Source organism: Myiozetetes cayanensis, unplaced genomic scaffold, assembly GCF_022539395.1.
Source record: "Myiozetetes cayanensis isolate MyiCay16 unplaced genomic scaffold, myiCay2020 scf4, whole genome shotgun sequence".
Taxonomy (NCBI): Eukaryota; Metazoa; Chordata; class Aves; order Passeriformes; family Tyrannidae; genus Myiozetetes; species Myiozetetes cayanensis.
The window spans coordinates 33,748,809-33,771,161 of NW_026087631.1; the positions used below are offsets into that span (position 1 = coordinate 33,748,809).

Below are 22,353 nucleotides of genomic sequence, written 5' to 3' on the forward strand. Positions count from 1 at the left end.
ACTCTGGTCCTAATCTCATGCAATTAAATTTTATCTATCCGTGTCTTCAAATTTTATTCTTGGGTGTAGCAGAATATGTAACTATGTTGTAATTAATTATGTCAAAGTTAGATAAAGGCAAATAATGCTGGGAAATCTATAACTTTGAAAGCAAATTGGAATCCTCATGTCCACTACTAGAAAATAGGATTCTTTCTTCTTCTTCAGTGTTCCTGAATAATGTCCTTGTTCTTCTGGATAGGAATAAAATTCCGTACAGGAAGCTGAATGTGAATTTCATTGTGTTTACTGAAACCTCTTCCTCTTCTTTTTCTTACTACCTGGTCCTTCCACAATTTCTTCCACGATACATTTCTCTTTTCCATGAGGTGCAAATCTGAGTGAGTATGGGGTTTGGTCCATTTTTAAACATAAGAAGTTTTTTCCCTTGATAAAAAATATCAGGTGGAAAATCCTCAAGAATTAAATTTCTTTCCCAAAGCACACTGTGAATCTGTTCAGCCTCATCTCTGCTGAAGGTGGGATGGGTCTTCCACTAGGTTCTCTGCTGGTAAGATGGGGCACAGGTTGCATGATGTCCTTTAAAAGCTGTGCTTTAGCCTTAGATATAAAAAATATGGAAGCAAAATGGGATTTATTCACGAAGTGTGGTGTGTTATCCTCCTTTGGCTAAGTTATATTTCTCTAGGATTAATTACGCATTGATTTAAAGATTGGAACACTATTTTTGTGGGGGTTTAATTAGTATTTAGTGAAGAACAGCACTCATTTCAGAGACTTTTTGCGCTTTTTTTAAAAGTGGGGTTTGATTCAACATGGAAAGCCTAATTTCTAGTCATCACCTAGACTAGTGACATCTGTGTCACCTTTGCTACAGCTACAAAGTACAAGGAGAATTAGACCCCAAGGAATTCACTAAGACAGGTTACTGGGCAGGGAGTTTGACAAGATAGGCAGTATGAAAAATTGTAGAAAAGTAATTTTTCTGAAGAGCAAAAGCTGTATCTGCCCACGGTGCCCAACTGTAAAAAATGGTAATGCAGAGTAGTGTTTCCCCTTGGGAAAGCTGAGATGTTACTACTCTCCTCTGTGATTGGAGAAGGGGCCTGAGGAAAACCAGATTCCAGACTCTGATAGAACTGCCTTTTTTATGCACCTCCAGATTGAGAGTCACAGCTAAGGATTCCCAGTGCCCTGGGAGCTGGGGCAGGAACAACGTGATTCCAAATTTGATCAGAGAAGGAAGGAATTTCCTTCTCTTGTAAATAGCTAACAGTCTTGTTCACTTAAACTTTACAGCTCCTGAAAGACACATAAACCTTCAGCTCAATCTGCTCCATGTTCCAGATTCAGTTCATTCTTTGTCGTCTTGTTTGATGCAAATAAATGCCTGCTGAAGAGATATTGTAGTTAAGTGCTCACAGTCCTCCTCCTTGATTGATGTCAGTTGTGCTGAGATTAGGTCCTCCTGCAAAAGACAAGACCTTTTGAGAAACAAATTTCCCTGCTCTGTCAGTTCTGTTAAATCAGCATCCAACATTGCAATACTGTGGTCCAGGTTAAGCCAAAAGGATTGGAAACATGAAATTTATCTATTGACACTTAGACAAGAAAGACATTAGGAAATTTCAGGGATCACATGAGTTTTTTGCACTGGCACTGAGGATTCTTGGGGATTTAAACTGTAAATGCTCTATTTTTTTAACATAAGGTTTGTTGATAAGTCATTATGGATAAATAATAGCTATTATAAATAATACTGCTACTGCTACTTTATATAATCAAAACAACCAAACAGCTTGGCTATGGTAATTGCACTGCAATTTTGTCTTGTGCAGCTTTATTTGGAATTTCGTAATGCATTGTCAGCACAATAGGACCTGCTGGATTCAGCCATAAGAGTTTAATGAATTAAGGAGAATTAGTGAAGAGAGTTGCACCTATTTATGTATTACTGACAGGTAGCTTCCATTTGCCTTTTGTTGTAACATTTATGAATCGTTGTCTTTACATGGTTATAAGTGAAAGTTGCAAAGTCAATCTGTACTTCTTCAAATGTCTAGGCCCTTTGTAAATTAGGTGAGATGACTTCTTCCACAATAAATTCAAATATTTATTCATGCTCTACTTGTGAAAGAAAAATGCTAAATGATTTGGATTTGCATGACTACATGATGTTCTCTAAAACCTTCCATCTGTTCTTCAAACACCTGAAATGAAAAAGTCATGGTTATCTAGTGGCTTTATTTATCTTGTTTATTTTGCTTCAGGAAAGAGGGTATTATTTTTTAGTTTGCCAGCTTAGAAATACAACTCTCTCTGTGGTAATCCCCCCAAAACTTTTTTTTTCTGTATAATATGAAATTATTAGATAATTAGGTTTCTTACAGAACACCAAAAGACTATAAGCAGTACTAAAAGGAGATGCCTTCTGAAATAGTAGCTTTTTAATGTTTAGTTTCAGTTCTAACTAAGTTGCTGTATGTATTCATTATGTATGTAGTGTGTTTTCTTTGGGAGTTTGTTTTTAAATAGGCTATTTACCTGAATAACCTGATTCTTAGTTAAATTCTACTACCATGTTAATAGTAATTTTGTAAGAGCGTAAAAACCTATCACATTAGATCAGGTAGTCCAACAATTTCACTGGCTTACCCTTTGACTCTGGTATTGACAAACACTTTTTAACAGGAATATTAAAGGTACATCACTGGTCAGTCTCTTTAGTGTCATCCATGAACCTATTCTACCTGAACCTTTCCAATTCGTTTTGAACCCTCGGGTGCTGTATCTGTTTCTAGAAGGCTCCAGAAGTTCACTACTCACTATACAAAGATCTACTGTCTTTTGCATGGGTTAAGCAGATTTCCTGTGAATTTCAGTGAGTGCCCCCTAATTTCAGTGATGTGATGTACAGCTCTGTATTCACCTTGTCTTATGCTTATGTAAAGTTCAGTTGTATCCCTCCTTAGCCAACTTCAAAAATACTAGCATTTTATTCCCTTCTCATGCTTTTTTTTCCTTTAATCATTTGAACTACCACGCTCTACACTTTCTTTAGCTCTACATCTTCTTGGGGTGCAGAGACCTGAACTGCACATGCTGTGGGGTCACACCCACATTTCATATACCTGTAAAATGACACTGCTATACCTTGTCCTCAGTGCCTAAATTTTTATTGGCTTTTTTATCTACCACTACATTTTGATCCAATGACTTCAGAGAGCTGATGATGGTGACTCTGAGATCTTACTACTTGCAGTTTTAATGGTCACTTCCAATTCCAATATAGAATGGGCACATTTTAGGGATTTTTTTTGATAAGTGCTGTATCTTCCATTTGTGTGTGTTGAGGTTCATCTGTCATCCTTTTGACCACTCACTGACTACTCTATGGCCTTCTGGAGCTGCTCATCATCACAGTGGCATTTGATAAAGAAAGCTTAGTAGCTTCAAACTGGGCAATTTCCCCACTCACTCTTTCCTTCCTCCAGGTCACTGAGTTAAACTGACTCCAGCAAAGACCCTGGGGGGATGCCACTGCTTACTTTTCAGCCTGAAAAGACACTTTCTGTTCTTTAATTAGACTTCTGTCTATAGCAGGGCCTCTCCCTAACACCCTGGCAAGAGCTTTTCTTACGAAATATTATCAAATGCTTTCTCAAAATCCAAATATGCTGTTTCCACTGTATTTCCTTTATCCCTCTGCATTTTGTCTCCATTAAAGAACTCTACTGGCTTGGGAAGAACTACCATTTACAGGGGACATGTTGGCTCTTTTTTAAAGTTTTTCTCAGGTTCTTAGTGATCTTAATTATAGAAGTTTCAGCTTCTCAGATGTCAAAGTGGACTCACTTGCCTGTAGTTTCCACAATACCCCTTAGAGCTGTTTTTTTGGAGATGGGAGTCAGGCACTGATCTATCAGTAGAACTCTGTAGTCCCTAAATCTATCTGCTTCATCTAGGCACAGTTCTTAAAAACACCATGCCATGAAATCACTTCACCAATAGAAAAATTGGTTAAAAAAAAAAAAATCTGAATGAAGTCTGAAATACTTTTTCTTCCATTGTTTTGGGGGTTTGGGAGGATGGAGGAGTTGTGTTGTTTGTTTGTTTTTTATTTCAGACTACCTAAGAGTTGCCTAACTTTATTTTCAGTCTGTGTCCTCATCATGGAGCTTGCAGAGTAAAGGCCAAATTTTAATTTTATGACCTTACTATAAAAGTATGAAGAGAAGCTTTGATAATAGAAGCACATGATAGTCACTTAGTAGTAATGGCACTCTTGAAAAGTAGAACATAACATCCAATTTCTTTGTATTTGATTAATTCTGATAGCCATTGCTTACACACATGTTGACCAGTGTGATAACAGAATAATGCACTGCTGTTGGTGGAGATGCTACATTAGCACAAAAAGCATTTAATCTCTTTGGACATGTAAGAAAATAGGTGGCATTTCTTCCCATTACTGTCTGAAAAGCTGTCTTCTGTTGCATGAAACATAACTAATCACTTCATTTTCATGCCACCTCCTGCAGACCTGAAGCTTAACACAACATTATTTGAAAAGTTTGCTTGTCTGGAAGTATCTGTGTACTCGTTAGCTGCTGCTGCTGCAAATTGGTGAAGATGTTGCCTTTGACATACATTATTTTATGTGAAGGCATGAAACAAGATTAATCATATTCTTCACCTCAGTGCTGCAGTACCACACTGGCTACTAACAGGCTTAGAGTCACACTTCAGAAATCAGGGTGATAATAATTAAATGTTAATAGGTCAAGAAGATCCATTTTGTTTTGTTTTAAATCTGTGAAGCAAACTTATGGAGATAAATGCCTCCTGTTAATCAGATTTCAGAGCTGAATGGCTTTATACACTTAACAGATCTGAGTGAAAATGTACTGTTTCATTCTGTAGTTAGAAGTCACCTTGAAGTTACAAACCTTGTGACTTTCATTTTTTTTTAATCTAATAATAGACAAAAACTGTCTGAAAGAGTCTCTGACACTGTGTGTTCTCCAAGTCTACTGAAGTTAAAAAAAAAAAATTTAAAAAGGGGATTTACAAATTCCATTTTCTGGTTTCATTTTGATTGTGATGGACTAGAAAGAGGTCTGTTACCTTGTCTCAGTGGAAATGCTGATTAATTCCTTCAGTAGGAATGAAAGCATTGATTTGGTCTTGCCTGTAGGATTAGTCTTCAGGACAACAATTAACATGAGTCGCAACCACCGAGTTGCTCGATATCTCTCAGATCAGAATATTGGATTGTGGGGAAAAAAAGGACCTACATGGAGTAAGCAAACAATTTGATCAGCTGCAGAATGACTGAAATAGCTAGTAGCTAAAATGTGCTACATTGTGGCCACCAGGATTCTCCATAAAATGAGAGGTTGAATACCAAAGCCCAAAGCACCACTACATTTAAACTAGAGATTTTTAGTTATGAGTAATGGTCTGATTAGCTAAAGCAGATATATAGCTCATGTGAATGTAGTATTACACCATCATGTTTGAGCAGTGGTGATTTTAAATTCATTTTAGGTGTCTACAGAGTTTGAAACTTTAAAAAGTTAGTTCTCCATACACACCTGTGCTTGCACAACTTGGAATTATTTCCAAGTGAAAATCTGCTTCTGTATGGGAGGACTTAGGCTTTGCTTGTATTTAAAAAAGATGTTTTAACAGATGACATAAGAAGCAATAGCTGGTAGTAGTGGAAGAAAAAAAACCTGTCATGAACTCGAGAGTAGATGAGGTAGCAGTGAGAACGTGCTTGGCAAAAAAGAAAAAAAAAAAAAAAGGAGGCAAATACACTTAAAAAATGAGTATGTAGGAATATACCTGCTGTGTCTAACCTCCAGCTGCACTGGTGGTCTGTAATTAGTGCTGTTGGACTAATGAAGCCAAACCATGACACAGTTAATTGGATAATGATCTGGGATACAGAACTGTCCTTCACAATACCTTCACAAAATATATTTGCTCTGTGCAAGAATGACTGAAGCAAAACTGACTGTACAAAGCCAAGCCAGTACTTCAACTGACTTCAGATTTCAGCTCGTCTTCATGTCAGGGTGTAAGTTCACACATATGGTCTGCACATATATGCAAAGACAGCATCTTCTGGCAAAATGAAAAGTCTCTTTGGGCCTCTACCTTCTGCAAGTGAAGATGTAATTCCTACAATTAGAATTTCTACTTCTTAAAAATATACCAAGTATCCATGCAGCTATCAGCAAAAATTTGATTTGTTACAGGAAAACAAGCAGAATTTTTTGTTTGTCAGGTATCATTCTAACAAACTGGAACAGGTTGAGACTGAAATATATTCGTGTATTGATACTTAAATTTATGTTAAAAAATTGGGACTGCCAGCACATCTCTATAAGGTGTTCTGCTTACCCGTGGAACCTAAGGAAAAGAAATAAAAACGCTAAATAAAACAAAACAGAATAACAACAACAACAGCAAAACCACCAAATAAACCAAACAAAAATAACCCCTACAAATAAAAACAACCCTGTTTTCTTGTGTTTACATGGAATTTCCCATTCTAAAATCTTTCCATAAAGCCCAAGTATGTTAATTGTCTAGTAAATCTGGCTTTTCAGAAAAACAAATGATCATGTATTTTTAAAGCAGTGCCTTTGCAGTGTTTTCAAAACTCATTGGATTCATTTCAATTAATTTTAGCTTCTCAAAATAAGGCTTTAAGTTGAAGACAGTGCTCTAGGTTTATTCTTGTTCAGTAGGCACAGAAAAGCTGATTATATCCATGTTAGATGCTTTCTAAAGAAAGGAAGAAATAATGAAAATTATGGTTTGGATTTGTGTATTTCCTCCCACAGATATCAAGCAGAGCCTGAGCAGTTAGTTTGGGGTAGATAAAGAACTATAACGTGGCTGAAGCTGGGTTGCATGGATGGCATTCCTTATGGTTGCTTTGTTTAGTTAGCTGTTGCTCATTTTAAACACTTTGGAATAATGTCCTTTTTAGGGTGAAAAGAGATGTTGATCAGAAAGAAATAAGAGTATACACAGAAAACTAAGAGATATTAAAAAAAATCTTGAGTTACAGATTTATGCTTAAAATACACCATGGAGTCACAAATATAACATCTCATTTTACTACACTGCTATATCAGTTAAAGAATTCCACTGCACATATAAAAAGAGGCCTTTATGAGTCTTCACTCTGATTTTTTTTCCTACCCTAATAAAAGTGCATGACCTTTCAATTAATTCTGTCTTTTTAATGGGGCTTCAAGCCCTGATCCTTAAAGCTGCTTTACATGAATATAAGGTTATATCTGCATCAAATGGCTTTTGGGAGCAAGATCTAAATGCAGATATCTGAATTTCCAGTTATTAAAAAGTTAGATGGGTTGTAGAAGAAGACAGAAACAGCTTAGAGACCATAAGAGCGGCTGTTTCTGTGTAGTCAGATTTAAATTACAGTCATTTACATGCAGTTTGTGTCCAGTACTGGGGGTATAGCTCACATTTAACATATCACTTCAGCAATATATTGCAGGATGTTCCCATCTTTTTCCTTCTTTCTGAAGAACATGTAATATAGAATTCATTGTAATGTAGAATTCATATTAGTGCCACTGGTAATTTTTAAGCTATTTCAATGAACACATCTTGAAACAAGTAATATTGTCATTTCTAGGAACAGTTGGTGTTCTTAAGGGAGAGGAAAAAAACAAACAGTGCCAAACCACAAAGATAGAAAGAACATCTCTAGGCAGCAAAATAAGAACTGCCTCTTGAAAAGCACATACTCTTCTCCTGGCAAATGAACATGCTCATTATCAGGCTGGCTGGCAGGAATACTAATTACACTGGTGCTGTAATCCCACTGATTCCCATTGTAGACCTCCTACAAAAATGAAGATTGTCTTTCAGTGTGACTGTATCTTCCTGTTTCGGTCTCAGTTCCAAGAGAAGGTTTGGGTTTTATCAAAGTTGCTTTTTCTGACAGGCAGGTTTAACAAGGAGCAATCACTGAGCATATGGATGCATGTGTCATGAACTGTCTTCAGAGCAGCATTATCTGTAGTTGTTTAGCTACTTTAGGTTAAAATCATGAATTTTTATAGTACAAATGCTACTTTGTGACCAAAAAAAAAATCAAACAAGTCCTTTGGAATGCGCTTAGAGGTAGGAGAGGATACACTACATTTTCCACATAGGTAAGCTTTCATTTGTGCTATACACTCCATATACAACAACAGAAAAGAAACCTACGTCACTAAATACATATGAAAGAAGTTATCTGCAGTTCTCCTGAAATCAGGCTAAACTTTGTCAGAACACTGTGTCTAATTAACAAATTTCCTAAAAAGGCTGGAAAGCTGTTGAATTTTCTTGTATTCTTTGAAGAAATTCTTCTGTCCATACCTAGGGAGGGGAGAAGTGCATGGACAGTACAGGATTCATCAGCAGCAAATAAAGAAGATTATTTTTAAATCCAGTTTGGTTCCTAATTTTGTTTTTAAATGCCTAAGTTGTGCTTAAATTTTTAATTGGTTGCAGCCTGTGCCACAACCATTTGCAGTCATTATAAATGGTCCCACAGCTGCCCAAATCTCCTCCACTCATAGCTGCCCAAGTCTAGATCCACCAAAAAATCTTGAGATTAGTAAATAGAGCTCAGAATCACGTCATGTCATTGCAACCTAAGATAAAAATAATAATAATTAATTACTATTATGTGGCAATTAGGAGCTTTGGTTTCTGTGTCTGTCATCCCTGAAGTGTGTAAGTATGGCAATTACTTAACAGGGTGACTTGAAGGTTACTATGAATTTACCTCCTATAATATGGATATCCTCATTCTTGGGAGGAGGTTTGTTTCTTTTTAGTGTTGCTCCATAATTTATTTTATTCAGATTAATTTTAGTAGTATTTAAGTGGCTATGAGTTATGTCAATGCTTAATGTCAATACTCCAACATGTTAGAAATGTTATTTTTCACAGTACCAGCTTGAAAGGTCAGAATAATTTTTTACATAAACATTGAAGTATTTCTCTATGAGAGTTCATAAGCAGAGTTTGAGAAATTAAAGTCCTTACTACAAAATAATTTTTTTTTCTTGCAAAAATTCATCTTTGCTGCTTAGCAACAAAATAAATAATAATAATAATAATGGCCAGTCTTCGTGAGCGAAGATCCGGGGAAGGTCTTTACACCTTCCAGCCTGCGCATTGGATTTTTTAGGTGAGACACAGTGTGCGCGGAACTGAGCCCACCCTTTAATCCTAAGGTTCATCTGCCGGGGCCAAGCGAGCTTGGACGGTGGCAGCGAGGTCCTTAGGACGTAGGTGGGTTGCCTTTAAGGGCTAACGAGCCCCACCTGCCCGGGAGTGGCCCTGACCGGGAATCGAACCCAGGTCTTGGCGGTGACAGCGCCGCGCCCTTAACCACTAGACCACCAGCAACAAAATAAAATAATGGTAATGTGCATCAGTAAATTGTTGAATGCTGGGCTGTACCTCCAGCTAGCCAGTAACCCACAGGGCAAGGAGAATTGAGCTCATTCACAGCTGGTGCTACATCATGTGCTTGGTCTAAGTTGTGACGTTTTGGCATCCCCCAGATAAATCAGAGAGTAGGAGAGGAGACAGATACTCTAAAAGCTATTTTAAGAGGACATTTTTGTCCACATTCAGAAAATTAGGACAAGAAATAACAAAATGGAGTAAGAAAGATTCAGGTTGGACTTACTCAAAACACCAAATGGGATTGTTGAATGTTCACTACTGGATCATTTTGAAAAAATATTCAGCAAACATTTTTCAGAATGGTGTGGCTTTAATGTAATTGACGTTTCTTTGGATAGAGACTTTTCCAGAGGATTTGATGCTGTGGTTTTCTCAGATAGAGACGCACAGTGTGTGTTCATTCTGGAAGTCTTCTTCTCACACCAGCTGCATTAAAAGCATTTTGGGCATGCCTGGGGATGATGTCAGTAACATTAACGTGATGGAATTCAACACAAAAACAATCACTTAATGGAGAAATACTTTAAACAAATTGTGATTTTCTGATTACAGCTTTGCAGATAAGAGGTTTTAGATGTACCCTTCTTTTTGAGCATAGGAATAACTATGCTTGGTCTAGTGAGTCCAAGAGTCCTGTCTTAGACAGTGATCAGAAGTGAATGCTTGATGAATGAGTGTGACAAAACGGACAAGCACCAAATAATAATTCTCCCACTGTTTTTTTTGAGCTTCAAGTAGTCTTCCTTTTTAGGAAATCAGAAGCTGTATCTTCCTTTAATTTTACTCCTGTTATATAGGTCCCTTTTCAACTGTGCTGTATGTTGCAATTCCCCAACATTAATCCCTGTGTTTTTTGGTGGAGAATTTGCAATCTTATCCATGCTACTCAAAGAGCAGAATGGAGAAATTACCAAACTAGAACTAAGCAAATCAGTCCTGAATAACTACCCTTATTTCAATCACAACACTGTTTAAAAAAGACATAATCTACTTTCACTGTCTGAGCCATCATCTCCATATGTTTGTTCTATGATGGAAGCATTTTTTTTTTTCACACTTACTCTAGGTAGAAAATCTCTCTGAATGTCCATCAGGGGGAGGTGAATCCCAGTGTGGGAAAATGCTTATGGACAGAAAACAGAAGTCTCTGTGTGAAAGGTAATGAAGAATAGGCCGAAGACTAGATTGTATGTGTAGCTCATGCATATATCAGCATTAATTAATGCAATGTCTGTGGTCATGTGCAATCCCATTGTTCAGTGGTAAAGTTGGCAACTGGGGACTGTTGTGTCCCTGAAATCATGAGAGGGTACACAGATGCCTCTAGCAGGAATGGGAGCTGTCTCCAACCACCTCTCTGCAAAAGCACTTCACTTAGGATTTATGAAAGAGATTTTAGCATTATCGTGTCATGGTTGTGAAAAAACAAGCCCTACAAGAACATTGTGTTGCATATTGACAGGCACTTTGATAACAGACTGTTAATTGGCCATCCATATCTATCTAACCAGCTCCTAATAATCAAACTCACTGTTAAGTGAGAACAGCTATCCTTGACAGAACAAACTGGGCAAGGATGTGTGCGTGGCAGGAGGAACTAGAAGAAGAAAAAGGAGGCTTTGATGGCATAGTGGGGACCAGAATGAATTACTGTAATCCCATTGTCAGGAGCTGCGTTCAACACCGTCACCAGGCCATGCCAAGCACAGCCAGAGTAATCTCATTCCAGAAAATGAGGTGCTGGGAGGAAGGCAGGATTGCTGATGTCTAAAGCAGATTTGTTTTCCACCTGCCTTCAGTTTTGCATCTGGTTGTTTGGTGACGTTGGCTAGAGGCAGACCAACAGAGGGAATGAAAAGCTATATATTCCTGCTGCAAAATCATGCATGTTTCATCATCAGTAAAAAGAAATCTTTCCATTCTGTTTACAGAGGCATAATCCTCACATTTCAAGCAATTTTTAAACCTTTTGGAGGTTTTGATTGATTTGTGGACTGACATAAATGTAAAAGTTCAAATTAAACATACTCATGTTTACCCATTATTATTTTTATCTCTTATTATCTTATTATCTCTTATTATCTCTTACTGTAGTAACTCTTTATCATAAAAGGGTTTGTCTTTCCACAATAAAGAGGGAGATTTAATTACTTATTTCCCTATTTCAATTTTCTCCTGAGGAGATATCAATATAAAACACAGTAAGCTGACTGTCATCTTCTACTGCTTCGTTTTACACCAATATTAGTGTTTAGCTGGAGGGATTTATTTTATTGTTGTCAAGTGTTAGTGTTGTCAAGGGTGGAAGCACAGAACTCATCTTCTGTCTGGAGAGCTGTTTGATTCCCATAATCTCAGCCTACAAGTGAAAGCTGGACTAAAAAATCAATCAGTTTGTAGTGCCAAATGGTACATAATGTTTATAGACCTAATTAAGTTTGAGATTGTATAAGAATCCTTCAAGGCAGGTTTATAACCATTGCTGTCTTCATGTGAGTTGGTGAGGAATCTTAGGAGAACTGGAAAGGTTCACTTTTCCTGTTATTAACTTTTCCCATGTTATTAGTTTTTCCCACTTTTCCCTAATCCACTCACATTCACTTAGCTGTTGGTATCTTTGCATTCTGTTACCTCTGTGGACAATGAGGTTTTATGGATATAGGTTTGTGTTTGATGAGAACAGGAGAGGTCTTAAATGGGTTTTATTTAGTGCATACCAGCAATTGTCACTGTAGGATTAAAACCAGTATTATATGAGTTAGTAACTTGCGTTTTTATGACTAAAACAATAGTTCCAGATTGACAAAATCTTACTTGTGAATCTGTATCATAAATTTCTCAGGCAGCTTTTAAATTGCTTTTTAATTTATTTTTTTAACTTCCTTACATCAAGTGTATTGTCATACCCTGATGTGTCTGCATTAACTACTAAAAATGGGCTTTTTTATTTAATAACTAAGATTAACCAGTCTAAATTGCACACTGTAGTGATACTATTATTTCTCAAGCTGTCATGATTTTTGTTAAATAAACTATGGATTTAATAGAATCAGGGGTATAACAATAAATATCCTGTACTTGCTTAAAATATGCATCTCAGTTTTCCTTAAAAAAGAAACAATCTGAAAAAGCTGTCAGTGCTTGATTTCTTCGTTGTTAGTGGTCAATGGCATATCACACTTCTTAAAGAAATAAATGTCTCCTTAGCTTAAAGAAAAGTATTGTTTGCGTCTGAAATTTAATATCTTGTGAAGAAACCAGTCTGTAACCAGTCCTTTAGAGATAAAACATGTTTGATGGAAGCAGAGACAGGTCATTCAGTTGCGAGTTTTCAGGAAAGGTGAATTTCTTGTGAATTTTAAAGAGTAACAGCCCCACTGGAGCTTTTATAAGAAGAAAGAATGATTTGTTAATCTGGTGGAGTATTTGGAAAAAATCAATGAGCATATGGCTAAGGGAAGTCCATTTGCTGTAGTATTTAACTATCCAAAACTGTGTTCAATATTTCATTTTAACTGATAAAATAAAGTAAATTTTTCTTGTCGAATACTATCTGATTAAAGACCTAAAAGGTGAGCAAAGGGACAGGTATAACAGTGTTAGGAGATAAGTCACAGAATCCTAACAAAATTTCTGCTGAAGTCCTGGCTGTCGAATAAATTTTAAAAAATACCAAAATGTTTGGATATTTTAAGAAATGTACTTATAATTATAATATTGCTTAGAAATTATTATCCAGTCTCATACTTCCTACACATCGCATATTGTTATGCCTGAACTAAACACCAAAATATCTCTAATGTGGTGGTTGTAACTTTTAAAAGTGGTAAATTTTAGGTTTAACTCATGTTGAAAAAGTGACAAATGTGACAAACCATGACTGGAGCTGCAATGAAAATAAGAAGCTTGCACAATAAAGTACCTATTCCCTGAAGGTAAAGATTTGCTTTGGATTTCAGGAATAATCCTCTTAATGATAAAGAAGATAAACGTTTCTGAGCATATATGGTCAAAGTAGAGTTAAGTGCTGTACTTGGTAATTAGACTGCCTTCGATTTAGAAAGGAAAATTCAACTTTCTCTTGTAAGGATTTCACACGTTTCAAATAACATTTAATGCATCTCAACCAAGAGATGCACTAAGTAACACACCTAACTAATATGCCTTCAACTTGTCTCCTTTTTAAGGTCCCCTTGGAAACCTCTCTCCTGCTTTCTCACATCTCTATTTTTTAATAATTATCAATCTATTATTGCAGCTGTTAAGGGTGGTTAATTTCATATGTGTCCTCTCTGTGTTGTGAGTTGCAGATACACACAGACACACCCGTATGCATTTCTTTCCATTTTTAATAAGTAAATATTTTAATAAGTAAATACTACAAATATTTGAATATATTCACTTTCCTTAGGAAAATAAAGTTGTTTACCTCTGGCTTGCAAGTGGATATAGCAGTTCATATACCAAAGAATTTTATTCTGCTTCAATGGAAATATTTCGGAGACAGAGCTAAGACTTGAATAGATCTTTCAATTCTTAAGTAAGAGTGTGATGAAAACACAATGAAGAATGACACTTTTCCAACATATGTGGGCTTTTTGAATACATTCTATGTTGAGCCTGCCTGTGCTGGTGACAAAGGATTTGTTTTCTTGTGGCATTACTGCACGCCTGGTACAGCAATGGGGGAGAGCTGCCTGTTGTTGTGCTCTGAGCACTGTTATTAGTCAAGTGCTGGATGCAAAGCCTTTATTGTTGGCTGATAAAGAAAAGTAGACTCTAGCCCAGCTTCACGGAGCGTTAAAAACTTGTGTGAAATCACCGTGTGGTGCATGTCAGTCGTTAATTTCAGTGGGGCCAGGATTACATCTAAGGATATCCTGGAAGTTTTGGCTGGGTTTTGCACTGAAGGATCACACCCTGAACCCCACCCTTATGTGAGGTTTGGTTTACCTTTTTTTCAAAGCACCAGCAAGTGCTTGTCTGTGGCACTTCCTCCGCAATCAGCTTAAAACTTCAGTTTAGTTTATATTTTGATCCATCACCAGTGACACACAGTACCTGGGGACTGTGCTACCAGTGGTTCCCTGCGCTGTCTCCCTGGCAAGAGGAGCAAATTGCAATGGTCACTTTTTCTTCTCTGTACATTTAAATTAATGAAGAATTAAATTATTTATGACTTTCTGCCCACATGGACATTTCAGAGTTCGTTCTTGAGTACTGTTTGAGGTGAAACACTGCAAGGTTCCTGAGAAAATCTGAAATGTGAGTAAACATCTTTCCTGTGGTACCCAAAATTGCCAAAGTGCAGTTGACCCACAAAAAAAGAAGATCTTTTGGACAACGGACTTATATTGACTGCCAGAATAATTCCTGAAGTTACCTTCTCTTAGATTCAGCATCAGAATTGAGTAAAGAAAAATCTCATTTACTTGGAACTGCTTTAGGGTGTTGAGTAGTAGGTAGACCACCAACATATTTGTATATAATGAATTTTGGAAGTTTTCTCCGTTTGGATTGTTCACAATAACAGAGTGGTTTTCTTCCTGTACCCAAATGGAGTGGCTTCAGAAAACAATGTTAGCAGAAATACCTTGATTTTTAAAAAAACTTATATCTACAAGTATTTCTGGTGAATAAATTAATGATGAATGCCACACATGAAATTATAAACACTGTGACATTGCAGTACACACTTAGTGATTGCTGATTAAATGTATAAGACCTTTAAATATTTTTGGTGTAATTAAACAATAACTTGTCTAGTTTCCTATTTCTAAAAAATACTAGCAATAACAATTTGTGGTATGTTGGCTAATTGCTAAACTCTGGGGCAAGAGCAGTAATATGGAACTTGGCAGTAATTGCAGAATTTTAAGTTTGCTTTTAGCAATCATTTCAATATTTGAATTTGAGGAATTTTTTTCATTGTGTCCATAAAAGTCAAATTCTCAGCTCTTTAGGTAGAGCAAACTAAAAGCTTAATCCATTACACTAATTTTACAAGGAGAACAGTTACCTACCAGAAGTATTGTTTATTTTTTTTCTTTAATTTCTACAAAAACAAGATGCTAGTCGAGTATTTTAAATTCCTTCTAAGCTGTATTTGGCATGACTTTTTGGATCTATTTGTATGCCATTGTAATTACAGCTACTTGGAACTCAAAAGAGTTGATTATTTGAGTTTCATTCGTTTCTTTTTTCCTTTTCCATTTGCAGGATGCTCTGGCCCACTAGGCATAGAAGGAGGGATTGTGTCAAACCAACAAATCACTGCATCGTCCACCCATCGAGCTCTTTTTGGCCTCCAAAAATGGTACCCATACTATGCACGGCTTAATAAAAAGGGTCTTGTGAATGCCTGGACTGCTGCAGAGAATGACAGATGGCCATGGATTCAGGTAACAGATGGAGCTGAAGGGGAAAAAATTCTCCTTGATTCAATTGCCAGTGTCACTTAAGAAACTGATGAAGACAAGTGGTTAATGAACAGCTAGATTCTTATTCACTGTCAGAAACATAGCCTAGGCTAAAAGGGACTATTTAGTTGCAAAGCAGTGACAATCTTGATTTTACAAATGCAAAAATCTTTTTATTTAAAAATGTGATATGTTCCATTGTGGCTCTAAACTGTGTAAAGCAGGTTTATAAAGGCTCCATTCAAAGAAGCTGCTTTCCACAGATGTTACATTTTGTAGTTGGGTCCTTAGAAGCATATCACAGCAATATCTCATGGTAGAGATGTTTTGACATGTGCAGCCTTCCACGGGTGTCTTTCTAGAGAGCTTTAATGTGGTTTTGGCTTTAACAGAGCCTGCAGGAAGAGCTGGTCCTCTCTGCTGGGCTGCTCTGGGCACATAGAGTAAGTATCACGTGCATCATACTGGAAGTAACAAGAAGTGTTTTAATTAAGTCTGGAGCAGCTGTTAGTTCAGCCACATCCGTGGGGCTGAAAATACACATTTTCTTATTCCCACTCAAGGATGTTATTGCTGGAATGATTCAAATGGCAGTGCCCTCATTGTGAACTGGATTTCTCTCTGCCCAGCAAATGATTTCAGTGGAAGTCATGAAGCAGTGAATATGAAGTCCTGTGGCAGTATTTTAATGAAGATAATTATTATCTAGTGATTGCTGTAGCTCTTTGCTCCTATGGGGTTTTCATGATATATGAATTGGCCTAAGCTTTGGCAATTTCAGCTGTTGATTGATAAAGGTTACTAAGTTAGATACTTACTAACAAAAGGAAAACCTTTTGCATTAATCAGGATAGTCACTATGTGAAGAGGATGCTTCCCTTTAAGTGAACACAGTATTTGAGCATCTTGTCTGCCAGCACTAAGTTGAACTGTCCATAATGTCCCTCAGGTGTGTCAGACACACTCTACTTCAAGTTACCTTTCTGAACATATCATAATATTTCATAGGACCATAGAATCATAGAGTTAACTGGGTTGGAAGAGGTCTCCAAGATCATCAAGTCCAACCCTTGATCCAACCCCACTGTGATTACTAGATCATGGTACTCAGTGCCACATCCAGCCTCTTCTTAAAAACCTCCAGGGAAGCTGAATCCACTACCTCTCTGGGCAGGCCATTCCAATGCCTGATCACTCTCTCTGTAAAGAACTTCTTTCTAATATCCAAACTAAATCCCCCCAGCACAGCTTAAGCCTGTGCCCTCTTGTCCTACAGCTGATTGCCTGGGAGATATTCAAGCCCATAGCGTGGCTACCACTTGTGATTTTTCCTGAGTGGCTCCCAAATTATCCGGGGAAAAAGCACAAGAGATTACCTGTTCATTTTTCTTGTTTGGAGAGCAGACACAAAGTGCTGTTTGATGAAGTTTTTTGGAACTGGGGTGGCAAGAGTGCTGGATTTTGTCAGTTCTGGAAAACAAAGCCAATGTTACTATTTGTTATATATTGCAGAGTGAAAACACAAAGGTCCTTCAATGTATCTTAAATCAGTTTTCATCAGTAAAGACCAGAGGGGTTAGGAAGTCTAAAATTTATACATTGAAAAAGAATTGGAAAGAGTAAGGCTAAGGGACTCAGGCAGAATTATTTCCACAGAAGCAGAAAGCTAATGTAACTTTAATGGATAATGAAAAAGTCAGCATTACAGTAGCTTTTGGGCTGCTTTAGAGTGTGGGCTTTATTAAATGAGCTGGGGAAAAAAATTCAAAATCATTTAGCACTGGCCCTCTAGACATATCTTTTTCTGGGAGATGAACTGGATGGGGATGTCTGATGGTCTGATGCTTCCACTCATTTTTGCACTTTTCAAAGCCGCAACCCACAGGGGAGGCCCTGTGCATTGTGTATCCAAACCAGACGTGGGTCTGCCTTGGGCTTTGCTCCCAGGGAAATCTTCCCAGTCCTCTTACCTGGGAGGAATGTTGGGCTGATGGAGAAAATGTGTTTATAAATTTCAGCCCATGGCATCAGTTCTGAACAATTTGTTCTTTTTCTTTGGAGATAATGGATCAACTCTAAGTAATTCCTATCTCATAGAGGTTATTCTGTAATTTTGACTACCATAGTGTGTAAGGATTTTCTAGAAACATTAAGTGATATGATTAATGTATTCTAAGCAACAAGCAGTCCCTTCTTTTGCTTCTCACTTTTCTTGCATAATAAACTTTGGTCTATAATTTTTACAAAACTTGCCAATTTTTTTTTTTTTTTTGGTTCAGAACAAAATTAAAAGTACTTCCTGTAATTTTAGAACACAGGTTTTAATCTTAACAGGATTTCTTTTTTTCCATTTCTGAAGACTTTTCTCTTTAAGACACTTGGAACTATAAAATATGGAATTTTTAGGGGGATGATACTTGTAGGAAAAAAAATTGCTGTTTAGTGAAACAGGAACCCTGTTTTGATTTGGCAAGGATACGGAGCTCCACACACTCACACTTTACGCACTGCATAGTAATTCTTTACATCAGTTTCTGTTGAGGGAAGAGGAGAATCAGAAATCCTACACCTCATTTTTCCACAGGTTCTGCATTGGCTAGGGAGACACTTTATTAATGTTTGTGGGGGTTGTAAAACAGTCAACCCACTCTTGATTTGAGCTAAGTTTCCGGCTACCTTCCTTCTGGTCTGGTGGGAGAAAAGACCTCTGACAAAGAGCTATTTGAGGTTTTACTTTATCCTGTCATCAGCTCCTCCCCAGACCCTGCTGTGAGCAGCCTGCATGTGGAACCTTCTCCACTGCTCCCAGTGACAAAGAAGCTGGTCCAGAGGAAGGCATGAAAAATGGTGTTAATATTTAGCAGAGATAAAATGGGAAAAGTTACAAAACCAGAAAGTCTGGTTTTGGGAAATGTAAATGAACATTTAGCTTAGTGAACCTGAAGCAATAGCCTGTTCCCCCTCTTGTAGCTTCCAATGCTAGACAAATTGTAGAGGAAGCTATGTATAAAGGGCAAAGTCAGGCAAAGTATGATTATGTGCAGGCCTGTAGCTATTTTTGCCTTTTACCATCATTATCAATTTTCTTTGTCTTTTAATTTCTTTATTGATATGCAGCCTGACAAATAAAAGATTTGAGTGCTTTGCTTATAACTCACTTGTAATGAGTGCAGAGCTTTTTTGCTCTTATCTTTCAGGTGTCTAATACACATGAACTAATTAGTATGTAATTTCATTTTCCTACGTTCTCCCAATGAACTGAAAATTGAAATTGCCATTTTAAATTTACAGTCTCAGCATGTAATTAGTAATGGCACTACAATGCATTTAATTGGCTTGTGATTTAAAGGGTCAATGTCCATGATTTTGAAAGTAAATTAAAGTCAGTCATATCTGCCTTTTAAAGTTCTACTGGCCTCTGTTTCTCCTCAGAAGTTAGCTGGGGTAAAACAGCACCTGTGAACTGCTTACCACTTTCTTAGTGGTGTTAAAATCCCATGCTTTTATTTTTCATTAATTAGTCCTGAAATATAACCAAAACGGTCACCTTACCTTGTCCAGTAATGAGTCTTTTTTGTCAACTCTTTTTTTAAAAACAACGTTTTCTCTTTTCTCTTTTGACCTTTTGCATTTATGGCTTTAGAATTGTTGGTTTGTTTTATTCTGATTTCACTTCATCTCTGCTCATTCGTTGCATGCATCTATATTTTTGTATTATTTTTTCTTTCCTTTTTTAAGGCAGTATGTCGATATGTAGGATTGTTGATTCTGTTATGTCTGTATCATATCCAAAATCATAAATTTTGAAGAGGATCCCTGCCTGTAGGGTGGGTTTTTTTGTTTCTTGTGGGTTTTTTTAAGAGACTACCACCTCTTCTTTTTAAGAATTTTGTGGTCTTTTGGACATGGAAATTGTTTTTACAAGGTGTTAACCCACAGCAACCAAAAACAGATTTGATCACACTCTACATTTAGATCACACTCTACATTTAGAGAATAATAATAAGAAGAAGAAAATGCACTTACTACAATGTACCCTGCCATGGTGTAGGAGATGTGATTGAACACCTGAGCTGTTGTGGGAGACTGTTGGATACAAATGTAAGTTATTGAATAGAATAATAAGAGATCTATTTTGTTCTCTTTCATTAAAATAGCATAAATTCTTTCTCTGGAGGCATCACTGTGGTCATCAATAGGTTTTAAAATAAAATATTCAAACATTTATTTTATTATTTTGATAAGTAGAAGGACTAATTTACAAAACAACTGGACTGCTCCATTTGGTTGAAGAGTCAAAAAATGGGAAGTAAAGTTGGTTCAGGTTTCCTCTAGTTTTTATTGAAGACAAGAATATCCAAAATAATTGAGTTTGGGTTTTTTCCTCTTCCAAGAATTCATCCTTTTCCAGGTCTATTTCATATTTTTGTTCTTTTCTGGGGTCAGTTTTTAGAAGTCAAATGTAATTTCAAAAGAGAAAAACTAGAAGTCTTATTTAGAATATATGAAAAGAGCATTCTAATTCTTGCCTTTTTCTAATTTATTACCTAAATGGCTTCTCAGAAACTATGTGCTGAGGTTCAGATGAAACTTTGTATTCTGAGATACAACAGTTTGATCAGAAAGGTGTCTAACTTCTTATTGGTAATTTGAATATATTAGTAGTCCATTCCAAAATAAAACACATTGTGTTCATTTACTTTTACCTTCTCATTGCACCTGTTATAAACAATATTTTTTGGTTTTTTCAATAATTTTTCACAGTTTTAATAAAACTTTTTCACTATATTTCTTGAAACTATGAGTAAATAATCTTGCTGCAGAGACTGTTAATAGAAACAGGTGATCTGGGATGGAAAGGAATTTACCCCAGAAGCTTAGCTTCAGGGCAAAATATTTCTAAAACCTCTGTCTAAATTTAGAATTACTTTATTTGGTGTTTTGTTGTTGCTTTTGTGGTTATGGAGTTTTTTTGGTTGGTTGGTTTTTTGGTTTTTTGGGGTTTTTTAAGTGATTACTCCTAATGTGTTTTTTTTTTTTTTTTTAAAGCCTAAATATATTGGAATATTATTTCTGCTAGGTAGAATTTATCTTTTTATTCTGGCTTGTTTTGTTTTTTACACAACTGTCTCCACACCAGTTTTGGTTTCAATTCCACCTCTGGTGCTCAGCCCCACAATTTTGGGGGCTTGCAGTCCCATGGCATAATTAAATCTGTGACTGTGAATATCACAAACCTAATCATAGCTACTGTAACACCAAAAAAAAAGTACTTGTAATAGAAACTTTCTAAGCTCCATCATTGTTACCCCTGAGTAGGAAAGCATAAAGTCCTGGGTGGTTTTTTTCTCAAAAAAAAAAGACAAGGAAAAAAAAAATTAAAAGCTTCCTCATCAAGAGCTTCCAAAGAGCAAGTATACACCAGGTGATAGCTATTTACTAATGAAATGATAAAACCAAAAATACACAGAGGTCTTGCAGAACATTCATTCAGACATCTGTTGGCAAGAGCTCTAAGCAAACTGCCATCTGTCAAACCATTCATTTTGTCAAAGTTCATTTCCTCATTCATGACTACTGTTGTATCAGCCTCCAAAAATACCTGTTCTCACAGCTTAAATGTTTAATATTAATTAATATAGCTCTCATCTTGGTATAATGTGGCCAAGTGAAACTTATGAAATACAATCTCAGAGTCATTGTGTAGGATGATGTGCACCGTATAGGAAGACTTCATCCGCTAAGTTAGATGCTGAAAAAACTGTTAAAAGTTTTTTTGTCAATACTCCAAAATTTGACTTAATATTTGAAGAATTTCCTTGGAGGATATTGGAGAATGGCAGTAAGTTCCTGAAAGCCCTTAACAGTGAAGAGCAGAAACTAATAATGCAAGTGCAGTTGACTTCTCTCAAAACTATCCCACTTTTGAACTGCAGGAATTAGAAGAGGTGGTCAGCTAACCAAAGCCTGCCATAAATTCAGTGACTTCACTGAACTCAATACCAATGTCTGCTCTCAGCATCTGCACATTTAGCTTACAGACCAAAAATGTAATTTATGTACTCAAAGAAGGACAGAAAACAACAATGACTGGGAACCTATTTCTTAGTGCAATCATCCATAAACTCCCTGGAGTCCTATATCTTGATACCTATTTCATATCATATCTCCTAATTTCATTCCTCATACACACAAACACCCATGCACAGACATATTCAAACAACTTTCGATTGAGGTTTCAGGTACACAAAATCAGTCGGTTCAGAGTCAGCATCCCCATGGCAACTGAGATTTGATGCTGTTGAAAACACCATCCCTCACGTGCTCTGTCAGCCCGTGTGTGAGCTCTCCTTAATTACTCTGTAATGTGGATGAAGGGCCAAAGCAACAGGACCTTTAAACACATTTGTGCCTG

At 36.7% G+C, this 22,353-nt stretch overlaps 1 protein-coding gene across 2 annotated transcripts in view; it reads left to right on the forward strand.

Moving 5' to 3' along the window:
• EDIL3 (EGF like repeats and discoidin domains 3) overlaps positions 1-22,353 on the forward strand; it is a 221,630-nt gene that overhangs the window by 136,295 nt on the left and 62,982 nt on the right. For both annotated transcript variants that reach the window (XM_050329114.1, XM_050329115.1), the window contains one exon: positions 15,739-15,920. In XM_050329114.1, the coding sequence (XP_050185071.1) occupies positions 15,739-15,920 (182 nt within the window). The remainder of the gene's footprint in view (positions 1-15,738; positions 15,921-22,353) is intronic.